This window comes from Diceros bicornis, chromosome 33 (assembly GCF_020826845.1).
Source record: "Diceros bicornis minor isolate mBicDic1 chromosome 33, mDicBic1.mat.cur, whole genome shotgun sequence".
NCBI lineage: Eukaryota > Metazoa > Chordata > Mammalia > Perissodactyla > Rhinocerotidae > Diceros > Diceros bicornis.
The window spans coordinates 5,935,164-5,947,876 of record NC_080772.1 but is presented as its reverse complement, the minus strand read 5'-3'; the positions used below and the strand labels follow the sequence as shown (position 1 = coordinate 5,947,876).

The following is a 12,713-nucleotide window of genomic DNA, read 5'->3' as shown; positions in this document are numbered from 1 at the left end:
AGAGAGGTTCAGTTCCTGCCTGCGGCCTGAGCCCGGGTGATGGAGTGCGGAAGGGCTGCTGGTCCTGACCCCGGCCTCTCAGCCCAGTTCATGGCCCCCAGCGTAACAAATTTGTGACGTGGTTATTTTTCCCATTTTATAGATAAGGAAACTGAAGATCACAGGTTAAATAATTTGCCCGAGGCTGCACAGTCAGTAAATAACACTCCCTGTTCTGTTCTTCCTTTGGAGCCAAGAACACTAAGAGGGAGGAAAAGGAGGAAATGAGAGGTTGAGAGAGAGGAAGAGAGATCTGAATTGAACGTCTTTTCAGCTAAGAGAATGAAAAGTTTACTTTTGAATTATGGGTCAGGAGCCTCTGCAAGTTGTTCTATTTCAAGAGGGTTTCATGGCTTGACAGACTGGATTTGAATTGTGGCTCGGCTACTCACGAGCTGTGAGTTTGTCTCCTGATCTCTCTGAACTTGCATCTCCTTTTCAATAAAATGAGGTTAGTGCCTCTTCGTAGGGGTATGGTGAAGAAATAGAGCCCAGTGCCTGGTAGGTAGTCGACACATAGGAAATTGCATGTATATGTTGTCACTGCTAAAAAAAAAATGAAGGTTTGTATTTATCATTGGTTGTAGAGTTAATTAGATGTTCTCGGCAGCTTTTGGCATGTGAGTAGTGAACCTTAGGTTAGCCTATTCTTTCCTTTTCTTTCTTTCATAATTCTGTATTTTTATTTCATCATGTCTATTTGTCATCATTGGGAAAAATTATTTTCCTTTGTTGCTACACATTCAAAGGAACCTTGGTCCATGACTCCCATGACAAGATCCTTGAGGGCTTGAGGAAGAAAGATCTTTGTTCATGACCTCAAATAGTGTGTTCTCCTTTGGATCATTAGTCTCCTTCCTCCCAAAGCTGGGTGAGTTTTGTCCTCACCTTTGCAGAGAAAGGAGCAGCAAGGAGCAATTGGCTGCTTGTCACTGGTTGCTAGGAGGGGAGGAAAGTGAGTCAGTATTCATTCTGTTCTCCTCCCACTCCGTGACATCTGTTTGCCATCTGTCTGCTTCCCGCATCCTTTGACTTGTCTTTAACCTTTCATAAAACATCCCTAAGCTGCCTGCAAGATACCGTAGTATTGAACTGGGCCTTCATTAGTTCTTTGACTGAACCAAATACATTAAGGCCACACATCTAATTTTGAAAGAAAAGCAAGGTACTTTTGGAACACTTCACAAATCATTTCAGGTGAGCTTATGTGAATGTGCCCTTTGGTCCCCTCAACCCCCACCCCAAACACACCTACTAAAGAGAAAATGCCAAGGAGTGAAATTGTGTTTGAGGGCCGGCCCTGTGGCTTAGCGGTTAAGTGCGCACGCTCTGCTGCAGGCGGTCGGCTTCGGAACCCCGGGCGCGCACCGACGCACCGCTTCTCCAGCCATGCTGAGGCCACGTCCCACATACAGCAACTAGAAGGATGTGCAGCTATAACATACAACTATCTACTGGGGCTTTGGTGAGGGGGAATAAATAAATAAAATCTTTAAAAAAAAAATTGTGTTTGAGTAAATATGACGACTTTCTTCTCAAACCACTTAAGACATAATAGCTTAAGCTATTCAGTCCTTTATTCTATTCTGACACTTTTCTCTTGTACTTTTTTACCTTTTCTTCTTTTTCTCAGATTCCTTATTTTGCTTTTGTGGTTTAAGGCAGAACTTGAACACTCCTAAAATTTTTTTCTTTTCTATGTTAGAGAAAATGGCAAGAGTTGGGCAAAAAAAATTGTGATCGAAGTAACAGAAATGCTGAGGCATGGACAGCCATTTCTAGATAACTAAAACTCAGCTATATTCAAATGCAGGATTGACTGATGCTGAAATAGCAGGGAAATTTGAGCTCTAGGGAACCTTAGGAATCATAGAATTTAGCCTCTTCATGTCACAGGTGAGGAAATAATGTTCTGGAGAGTTGCCCAGAACCATACAGCATCAGTGGGGCCAAGAGTAGACCTTGGTCTCCTGACTTGTATTTGGCACTTTTCCATGACTGAGATGGAATTATTTCAGAATTAACAAATGGCACTCACATTCCATGACCTAATGCTGTGATGGCTTTTTTAATACTGTTTGCTTTACTCTCATAAAAAATGAAGTGTGGGCCGACCCCATGGCATAGCGGTTAAGTGGTCACACTCCGCTGCTGGCGGCTGGGGTTCGGATCCCTGGCGTGCACCGATGTACCGCTTGTCAGGCCATGCTGTGGTGGTGTCCCACATAAAGTGGAGGAAGATGGGCATGGATGTTACCCAGGGCCAGTCTTCCTCAGCAAAAAGAGGAGGATTGGTGCTCATTTTAGCTCAGGGCTAATCTTCCTCACACACACAAAAAAATGAAATGTATTTCAAGCTAGGGGACTTGTTGAATTATCAGAATATTCACTACAGATTTTAACTTGCAAACTTTTCATATGTACCTTGATTATAATCAGTTCAAAATCCCGTTGTCCAGCAGTTAGGGGACTGGTCACCTCCTGGTGCATCCATGTGGTGGGATATCACACCTCTGGATTTTGGAAGCATTTTTGATGGCATGAAGAAATGCTTAAGACATAATAAATGAAAGTCTGAAATAATATGTACAGTACAATACCAATATTGTGTCAAAAAAACCAAGCCTGTAGATGCTTAAAAGTAAAGAACAACAGTGGCTCTTTGAATGTTGGGATTATGAATAATTTTTACTTGGTTTTCAAATTTTCTACAAATGTATATACTACTTTTATAATCAAGTTGGTGGTCTGGGCCGGCTCCGTGGCTTGGCGGTTAAAGTGCGCGCGCTCTGATGCTGGCGGCCCGGGTTCGGATCCTGGGCGTGCCCCGAGGCACCACTTCTCCGTCCAACCCGAGGCCGAGTCCCACGTACAGCAACTAGAAGGATGTGAACCTATGACATGCAACTATCTACTGGGGCTTTGGGGGGAAAAAATGAATAAATAAAATCTTTAAAAAAAAAAAAAAAAAAGTTGGTGAATATTATAAAAATGTAATTTAATTTAACTTACAATAATTCACTTTCCACCCTATTTCTCAGAACAATGTATATGGTAAAATGACATATCTTTGAAGCTCTGTAGTGTAAATTATTTATATTAGGATCTCTTTTTTTGTTCCTTGAGTTTTCTGCTCTAGACTATTTGATTAAACGTATTTTTATTCCTTAGGAAACTTCACCATGTGTCTTCATTGTAGTTCATCTGGTCTAAATATATATATATTTGTATATGTATATACATATATATATGTATCTCTTTTATTTTTTACCTTGTCAGTTTTGTTCAAATAACGCATATACACAGTTTAGAAAGTCAAGTGATACCACGAGCTTTGAAGACAAAGCATAGCAATTCTTGGCTTCACTCATTTCCACCCCAAAGCTCACACTCCAGAGGAAGTTTAATGCATTTAGCTATTTTGTGGGGAAGTTAACTCCACATTGCTAACTAAGATGCTTCCACTGCTCTTTTTTCATGTTAAGTTTAGACAGCTTTTACTTTCTGTTATCATAGATGACATGTTAACTTCCGTACCCCTCTTTCACTTCTTTCCTCTCATCCTCCCATTGTGGTTAAAGGATTATTCAAATTAAATCAGCAATTATGTTTTCACTGTTATGACTATGTAAACATTGTCCCCTGCAGACCAAATAATGTATTGTAATTATATTCCCTTTTTTTTTTTGTGAGGAAGATCAGCCCTGAGCTAACATCCATGCCAATCCTCCTCTCTTTGCTGAGGAAGACCGGCCCTGAGCTAGCATCTATTGCCAATCTTCCTCCCTTTTTTTTTTTTCCTCTTTTTCTCCCCAAAGCCCCAGTAGATAGTTGTACGTCATAGTTGCACATCCTTCTAGTTGCTGTATGTGGGACGTCACCTCAGCATGGCCGGACAAGCGGTGCGTAGGTGCGCGCCCGGGATCTGAACTCGGGTCGCCTGTAGCAGAGCGCGCGCACTGAACCGCTAAGCCATGGGGCAGGCCCCAATATATTCCCTTTCTTTTGCAGTTTTGTTTTTTTCTTAACTTCGTATTTTTAAATTAGTCATACAGTATGCCTCTCATTCTCTGAAAGCCTTCCCTGGCTCCCGTTGTCTGCGGGAGGAAGTCCAAGTTCAGCGTATGTGTCGCCTGAGAGCTTACCTGGCTCCTCTTGTTTTTCTGGCCTCTGAAAGTACTGCTTTCTGTCCCTGTGCTTCAGCTCTCTGGTACTATTTGTAGTGCCTTGAGTGGGCGTATTGTGTCCTTGTCTTTTCTACGTCCCTGAACACTTGTCCTTCCTTCTGCCTTCTGTGTTTGCTGTTAGCGCACCAGGTCTGTTTTTGCCTGCCACCCAGAAAGCCAAACACCCAGACAACGAGATTGCAGCAGGGAGAGAGGGTTTATTAATCACAAGGCAGCCAAATGAGGAAATGGGAGAATGAATTTCAAATCTGCTTCCCTGAAAATAGAGACTCAGGGGTATTTATAGGGTAGGGGACAGAGTGGTCTGAAATGCTTGGAAGTGAGGAGAGATGAGGTAATTGATGATCTGCGCAAGCGTAGTCGGGCTTCATGCCTCTTTGTAGGATGCATGTTCACAGAATGATGGCGCTGGCATGCTCAGAGGGTGGGATTTTAACCTCTTGATGTCAAAAGGTCGCTTATCCGACACGTCTCTGCGTGGGCCCAGTTGATGGGTTGGTCTCAGTCCGGCCTGAAGTGGACAAGGGGTTCCAATTCCTGAAAAAAATAGCTTGCACACCCATTACCATGGTGACCCAGGCTCCAGGGAGATGTCACCCATAGGAAACTAGTGGGAGGCAGATACCACATTGCCTAAACAGCACAGTTAACAGTGGGCAAGTTTACCATGCAGATTTAAGTCCTCACCTTCTGTCTGAGGCGGAAGTTTCTAGGTAAGGCCATCCCCCTCTTCTTCCTGATACAGGGAAGAAGATACCTTTACAAATGGAGATTTCCTTTACAAGTGTAAATGTCTCTTACAAAGGGTAACCAGAACTAAGAATGGGCTTAGCAGGGACCCTCCCAGATACCCGGAGATGTTTATGGTGATGGCCTGTTTTGGGGGCAGGCCTCTCATCCCAAATTCTGGGCGTCAGAGTGTCTTTCAAGCAGAGACATATTTTGAGGTGGCCACTTCGTATCCCCCGTAGTTACTAGCTGCTTAATCGTTAATGGCTAACTGTTTGCCAGTTTCATTACCAAGGCTTCATCTTCTCTAGGAAAATCTTCCCGTCCTTCCACCCCCACCCCCACCCCTAGCATGTCTGGGCTAGGTGTCCCATAACACCTTTGTATAACTGTACCATGGCTCTACTCATCCGATTTTGTAATTGTTTATGCCAGCTGTTCTCCAGATGTGGTCTGGGCTCCCTGAGGTCTCCTAAGATCCTTTCAATGGTCTGAGAGGTCAAGTACTGAGTTTTTCTATTATAACATGTGAAAACACCTAATGTTTTGCAATATAGCAGGGCTTGTGGGAAAAATAGCCTTGGGGCATATCACTCAAAACTTATGCAACCGTGTAGCAAATTTACCAGCGAAAACAATAGCAATCCTAATAAAATTTCTAGCATAGCTAAATATCTACTGAGATTTGCACCTAGCATCATAGTTAGTCAATCTTTCACAGCCTTAAACCCTAGGGTTCATCTTCCTCCTTTGAGATGTAAGCCCTGGAAGACAATTTGCTAATGGATATCTTTTTATTTGCATATGGATGTCATTTTTATAAAAACTTTAAAAATCTGGTTCTGCATATAGCCTTCACTAGTCTGTTGTTTTAATTCAGGGAAAAGGTCTTAGCATTTTTTCATCTGCATTCACAGTGTCCCTAGATCGCTTGAAGATACTGTTATCGGCGTCTTATTGCCTTATGGGAAGCTACTCTGTATTTTCAGCTTTTCGCTTAAAGATTTTCATAAGGTGCTAAGGGATCTCTTTAATATATGGAAGCTTGTACCTTCCTATCACTGCAAAACATGAACATGTATTGTGAACCACTCAACTTCCTTATTATCTCCACATCATCACCTTATTTACTAAATGTGTGAGCTAATTTGTGTTAAACATGCATTGTAGCCGATTGTACCTTGTACCTCCTATTCCAGGAAACCAATTTCCAGACCGCCTCTTTCCTGAATACCCTTACGGCTTTCCGTTCAGATCTTTTGTGTTTCCTGTCAGACCGGAGAGAAAGGAGTTCAGGAAGTCTGGTTTCACAGTTTTGCACGGCTTCTTGTTGACAAGGCAATGTTTTCTCCAGCCTTCTGAATACCTGGTCTCAGGTCTCTTGCAGTAGATCTGAAACACAGGTTACACTGCACTTTCTAAAATGGAAATGTAATTATCCCTCTCTTGTTAGTATCTGTGACTGAGTCTCTCTCTGTTGCCTCTAGTAGATGTTCTGAAGTTAGAGCGGACTCATGGGTCTCTAGGAACTGGAGAGCCTTCTGAAATGGTATGCAAAAACTGATTGTTCGTTTTTAAATAAAGAGAGGGACCATAAATATGATCAGACTCTCAAAAGGTTAAAAAAAAAATTACTGGCCTACAGAATAAAGGTCTCACAGTGCTGAAAAGTACCCAACTGCATGCAATTTCTCAAAAGTATCTTCGGCTCTCTTGCTTTAATACCAGCTGTTTTCTCAGCCTGTAATTCCCTTCCTCTTTTACCTATGTTACACAGTTCATGCCTTTAGGAAAGCTTTCCTTGATCCCTGGATCTGGTTCCCTCTTTGGGTTCCTCTGAGCTTCTGTAGCAACAGTCACATGCATTGTAGCACTCCATCTCTTTACAGATGGGTTCTCTGTTGAAAGTGGGCATGTGAATGCCTTCCTCATAGGCTTATTGTAATCTTTAATGAGATAATATACAGATAATGCTTAATACAGTGTCTGTCAGCGAATGTTAGTAGTTGTTGTTTGCATGGGTCGTCTTCTTGCCTTTCTCACCAAGAGTGTGATCTTCTGTGTAGTAAAGTCAACATTTGTTTGTTTGTTTTGTCATGTTTATTTTGGATCTGTTAGAGTTCAGAAGGACCTGAGAAAGTGTCAGGTCCCTCTTCAGCCCTAGAACCAAACAGAAGGGAAATAATTTTTCAAACTAGTAAATTATGGCATTTTCAGGAGATGTTCATTAAATGTCTATGCATATATGGTCAGAATTACTCATAAAGTCCTCAGGCAGCTGCCACACTGGAGACTGACAGAAGCTATCTCCCAAGCTAGTGTGGCCACTTTTTCTTTCGTCTTGGAAAGACATTCACTCTCTGAGTACCAGATGAAAAAGTTAACCTGTGCTTAGAGGGCATGTCATTAAAAAAAGTCTTTAAATGCTAGAAGTGCACTCAGCAAGTCAAGATTCTTCAACTACAAAAGGACGCCAAAACTAAGAACTGTCGAAGGAACAGTGGATTGACATCTCCCATTGCAGTACACGTATGAAATACACTCATTGCGGAGAATGGTGCTATAAGCCCTTGTACTTTTTAAATTATTTCTTTTTTGGGTTCTGCTGGGCATTGGACCCAGCCAGGTTTGTGTAACTGAGTTTGAGTAAGTTAAATAGGAGTGTCACCGGGGTTCGCAGTATTTCCTCTGCTCTGAAAGTTAAGGAGATCATAGGAAAAGACAGAAGGGGGCACACACAGACCATGGGACAGGCTCTGGTGAGGAAGCTGCCCCAGTAGTGCTGGAGCAGCTTGGTGTAGTGCCAGGGGCCTGGGGACCCTAGGAAGCTTGAGGCCCCAATTGCTTTTCTTCTCTAAAGTCAGGAGGAAGGGTCCAGCCTTGCCAGAGTTGGCGGTCATAACTCTTGTTTTTGGCCCTGGGTATTTCATTTCTTGCTTTCCCACTCTGCTGATTTATTAATTCAGAAGTGAATTGATAAATGAATTTACTTATTAACTATGGTTGAATAAAGCTTAAATTGTGTATTCCATATTATGTATTGAAATTTCTACTTTATCAAGTTGCACTTATGTTTCCATTCAAAGATGCTGAGTTGATTTGTTAAAGAAGTTCAATGTGTGTGTGTGTGTGTATAACATATGTTCTAGTGCTCAAAGTTGTTAATAAAATTTGTGGTCTCCTTATTTATCACAAGGTTTACCAGGCAAAACAATCTTAATACATACATACATATGTGTGTCTGTATATATATATACACACACACACACACATTTTAAACATAGGGGTCTTTTTTTTTTTTTTTTTTTTTCCATTTTGTCTTCAGTGTTTGGGTAATATATATGCGTTGTGTTAACATTTTGAATTTATGTGGTGCATTTAGGAATTGTTAGCGGATTCTTAAGTTTAGGAATTCTAAGTCAGTCAGGTAATTCATGCATATTAAACTAGGCTTACCATCTGACCACGTGGCTTAGTGACTGAAGAACATGGTTGCTGGAGTCTGAAAGACCTGGGACCATGTCCCAGCAGTGTCGCTTTCTGGAACAGCACTGTCCAGTATGGCAGCTGTTGGCCACATGTAGCTATTAAGCACATGAAATGTGGCTAGTGTGACTGAATTTTAAATTGCATTTAATTTTAATTAAGTCTAGGTAGCCACGTGTGACTAGTAGCTACCATGTTGGGCCTCACAGTATGAGGTGACTTAAATTTTCTGTGTCCCAGATTTCCTGTCTGTACAGATGAGATCATACATAGGCTACCTTTTGTGGTTGTTTTGAGAATAAATAAAATAATATGTTTAAGGAGCTTAACACTATGCCTGGAGCAGAATATGTCCTTGAGAAATGGTAGTTAGTTATAATGACTTATATATTTAATAAACTGGAATTACTTTCCTTTTGAGCATTAATTTAAACCTGTTTATTTTTATTCTTCCCTTTCAGGATTAATTTATTTTTGGAAATCAAGTGCAATATTAAAAGGAAAACAAACCACACTACATTATTGGAAGCCATTTCTGCTAATTGTAATACATTTTAAAATTTATGATTTGATTTGAATACTATCATGGGAGGAGCTGTGAGTGCTGGGGAAGATAATGATGACTTAATTGATAACTTAAAAGAAGCTCAGTATATCCGCACTGAAAGAGTGGAGCAAGCCTTCAGAGCGATTGATCGCGGAGATTACTATTTGGAAGGCTACCGAGACAATGCTTACAAAGATTTAGCCTGGAAGCATGGGAACATACACTTGTCAGCACCTTGCATTTATTCTGAAGTTATGGAAGCATTGAAACTTCAACCAGGATTGTCTTTTCTTAACCTGGGAAGTGGAACCGGATATTTAAGTACAATGGTGGGCTTAATTTTAGGTAATTTTTTTTTTTGTAAAATTCTATTTTAAAAAGTAAGCTGAGTTTGTATTACTGTTTATGATTTACAGGGTTTGTAACTTTGTGTACAGTATATGTTTGAATGTATATACTCAAAGTGTTTATGTTCCTTACTTAAGTGTGGAAACAGAAGGTAGTAGTAATCTTTTCTTATTCTCAGCCCTGACCCTGATAGTTAGCTTCTTCCTTCAATCCTAGACTTAAAAAGCTTTTAGAACTGTTTTCCAACCCCTAATCATTGTCTCTACTTAAGGTTGAGCAGCCGGTAGGCAGGAAACTCAGGAGTACCATGTAGTCTTTCAGTGAAGTGTTCTTACTGCTGGCATAGAGAGTGTGATAGTTATCAGTGTCCCTTTTAAAGGGGACGGTGCTGGGTTTTTCTTAGAAATACAGGAGTCTATGGGATATAGAGGTTGTAGCACTGGTGAGGCAAAGCAAGGGATTGGAGAAAAACACAGAAGAGAGAAGTGTATGTTGTGAAGCTTTCGGCATACCTATTGAGAGTCTATTGTGGCAGGCGTTATTCCTGGCATGAGTATGCAGCAGTGATTGAAAGGAACAAATATCTCTGCCTTCGAGAAGCTTACTGGGTGCTTACTGCGAGGGCTGGGCATTGTTTAAAGCACTTGACGTATAATAACTCACTCACTGTTCCTTATAATCCTGTGAAGTACATACTATTATGATTCCCGTGTATATAGGTGGGTAAACTGAGGTACAGAGAGGTTCAGTAACTTTAGTCTAAAGTGACAGCTAGGAACTATGGAATGTAGGTGGAAAAAGCATTGATGGAGGAAAGTCTGCTATAAGACATTATGATGTTGGATGAAGGATGAACAGCCATGGATTTTACTAAGCCACTTAGTATTTACTGAGTGCTGCTGTGTGACAAACATTAAGGTAGAGCATTAAAGCCCACAACATAGATTTTGGTCCTTGAGTTCACAGACTGGTGGGGGTGGAGAGACCTAAGAAAATGAACAGTTCTCATGCAGTGTGATGTGTGCTATAGTTGAGGTATATGTCCAAGTTATAGGGGTGAGACTGTGGTTTAAAATTCACTCTAAGGTGATGGGAAATCATTGAAGGATTTTAAAGAGAGGAATGACTGCACTGTAGTAGGTGACCCTATGTCCCAGTGTGCTGGGGCCGTCCTAGTTTATCCTGTTGTCCTCGCATCAGTATTAATAATGTCCTTTTCATTCCTGAAGTGCAAAGTGTCCCAGTTTGGACAGTAAATTATGTGGTCATGTTATATGACTTTTAAGGCATTTTTAGACCTGAAACTCTTCTTTCCTACATACTGGCTATCCTTTACTTTCTCTCGTAGTCATGGAACCTGCCATCTACTTCATGAAAAAAAAAGCCTTTTTATCCCACAACTAAGGCAGTTACTGATACATAATAACTGCTCAAAAATGGTAGCAGATTATTAACTGCTCAAAAATGGTAACAAATTATTAATTTTTACTAAGAAAGAAATTTAGCAGCTTACATTTAAATTGGTGCTCCTGTCTGTCCTGAGATAGGAATTTCTCAGCAGATTGGGAACCCAGACATCTATCACTTCTATCACTAGAGCCTCCTTGAAAAAAGAATCTCTAGGGTTGGAGATAGTCTCCAAATCAAAGGAACTTAGCAGGGGGAGTAGAGAGAGCTTCTTTTCAAAAATGGGAGTTGCCTTCCTTGAACCCGTGCATTTCTTGACCAGCTTTGGCAACTTTAGGCTGGCATTCAGGCCTCATACCATGTCTGGCCAGTTTTAGAGCGCCTGTTTTCCTATCTTCTACTTCTCCAGCCCTGTCAGCTGGCTCCTGCTGAGGGAGGTCAGTCTAGCCAAAGGCCTGGCAGCGGGGAGAGGGGCTCATAATTAACAACCTTGGTAGCAATGAGGTCACCCTCTTAAACTCCATTCTGTAGTCCCAGTCTCTAAGAGATTAGATTCCTGTGGCCAGATGCATTTGTAGGCCAACCTCAAACTGAATTGTATCTTGATTGTGTTTTAATCCATACCAGAGGGCAGTATGGGGAAACAGACCCTTCTGTAAATGATCCACAGTGCACTAGATATTTCCTCCTGTTAACAAGGCTCCAGGGAGTCATGGATCTTTAGTTATGTGTATGACTACGGTTACTGAACATTATTCCAGGGTTTATCTATGTGTGATTCTGCACAATCAAATCAATATAGAGTTCCTCTCCTTTTAATGGGAAATAATCATTTGGGAAGAAAGATAAAATAAAAAAATTTTAAAGAAGGAAAGGCAGAAAAAAGTGTAAAATTATGATTAGAGCTAATAAATCTTGGGATCTAACTAGCTTCTGAGGAAGCTTAATCTTTTTTTCCCTCTTCCCCCTTTTTTGGTTTGTGTTTCGTGAGCCTTTAAGTCAAGGAGGGGAGGATACATCCATAAAAATCACTTAGAACTAGATCCAAAGAAAGATGCTTGCGTGCTCCCTATAATTATCTGAGTGTGATGCATCAGATTTGGCTCCACTGCTTCAGTGGCCTCACTAAGAGAACTCCTCTCCTTATTAAGTAGCTGTGACACCATGGCTCTCAGCCGTGCTCCTCTCCCAGTCACAAGACGGTGATGACAGGTGCTCACCACAGGCCGCGATTCTCAGCTGGGGCCATACGCAGTGTAATCTGGAGGAATCGAGCTGAGGCAGGGAGAGCCAGGGCGTCTGTGGTTTGGTAGTGCAGACAAGGAAGGTGCCCCTTGAGGAATTTCCCCTGCCACTCCAGAAACACCTGTAGAGGATGGGCTACAATCTTGAGAGAGCTTTTGTTGTTCAGTGAGAGGAAGTTGCGTTTATCTTAACTTCCAGAAATTACTTGTGATTAAAGTACACTTGAAGCAGTTACTCATAAAATTTTTGCTTCATACCTGGAGAGTGGATCACTCCAACTGCTAAGATGCCTCATGTAGACAACTTGTTTACTTTCAAATTGAAGATAAATCTTTCTTGTTCTACTCGCTTCTGCTTAAGAGTCTTCCTAAGACTAAGGATTTTCACAGAGAATCTAGTACTTAATAGATTCTCCTCTCAGTGCTGTCTTCTCACACCTAGGGAATCCCATTGAAAAATAGGGTGCAAGAAAAGAGGCCTGCCAAGTCCTGTACTTCCCAGAGTTGAGTTAAGTATCAGAGCCATGAAGGCAAGTTATTCTGAGGTAAGAATGGTTCTTCTCCATTCTGATCCTTTTTGCTTAGAGATTCACTCCCATTTTCTTACATAACCCATAATATAAAAATTACAGTTTTCTTATAAAACCTGTAATATCAAAGTTCATCCAGCTTAATGACTTGCTTAGTCTCTTGCCTAGTTCCTGAGTTAATAGGACTGACTCTGGA

The 12,713-nt window shown here is 41.2% G+C and overlaps 1 protein-coding gene across 4 annotated transcripts in view; it reads left to right on the top strand.

The window, feature by feature from the left end:
• Positions 1-12,713, top strand: part of PCMTD1 (protein-L-isoaspartate (D-aspartate) O-methyltransferase domain containing 1) — a 69,356-nt gene that overhangs the window by 23,318 nt on the left and 33,325 nt on the right. Inside the window, exons 1-2 of one of the 4 annotated variants that reach the window (XM_058528688.1) lie at positions 6,446-6,504; positions 8,903-9,333. The exons of 2 other annotated variants lie outside the window; for them this stretch is intronic. In XM_058528688.1, coding sequence (XP_058384671.1) covers positions 9,027-9,333 — 307 coding nt within the window. In that variant the 5' untranslated portion in view covers positions 6,446-6,504; positions 8,903-9,026. Of the gene's footprint in view, positions 1-6,445; positions 6,505-8,902; positions 9,334-12,713 lie in introns of those variants that run through there. One more of the 4 variants, XM_058528687.1, reaches the window with a different exon arrangement.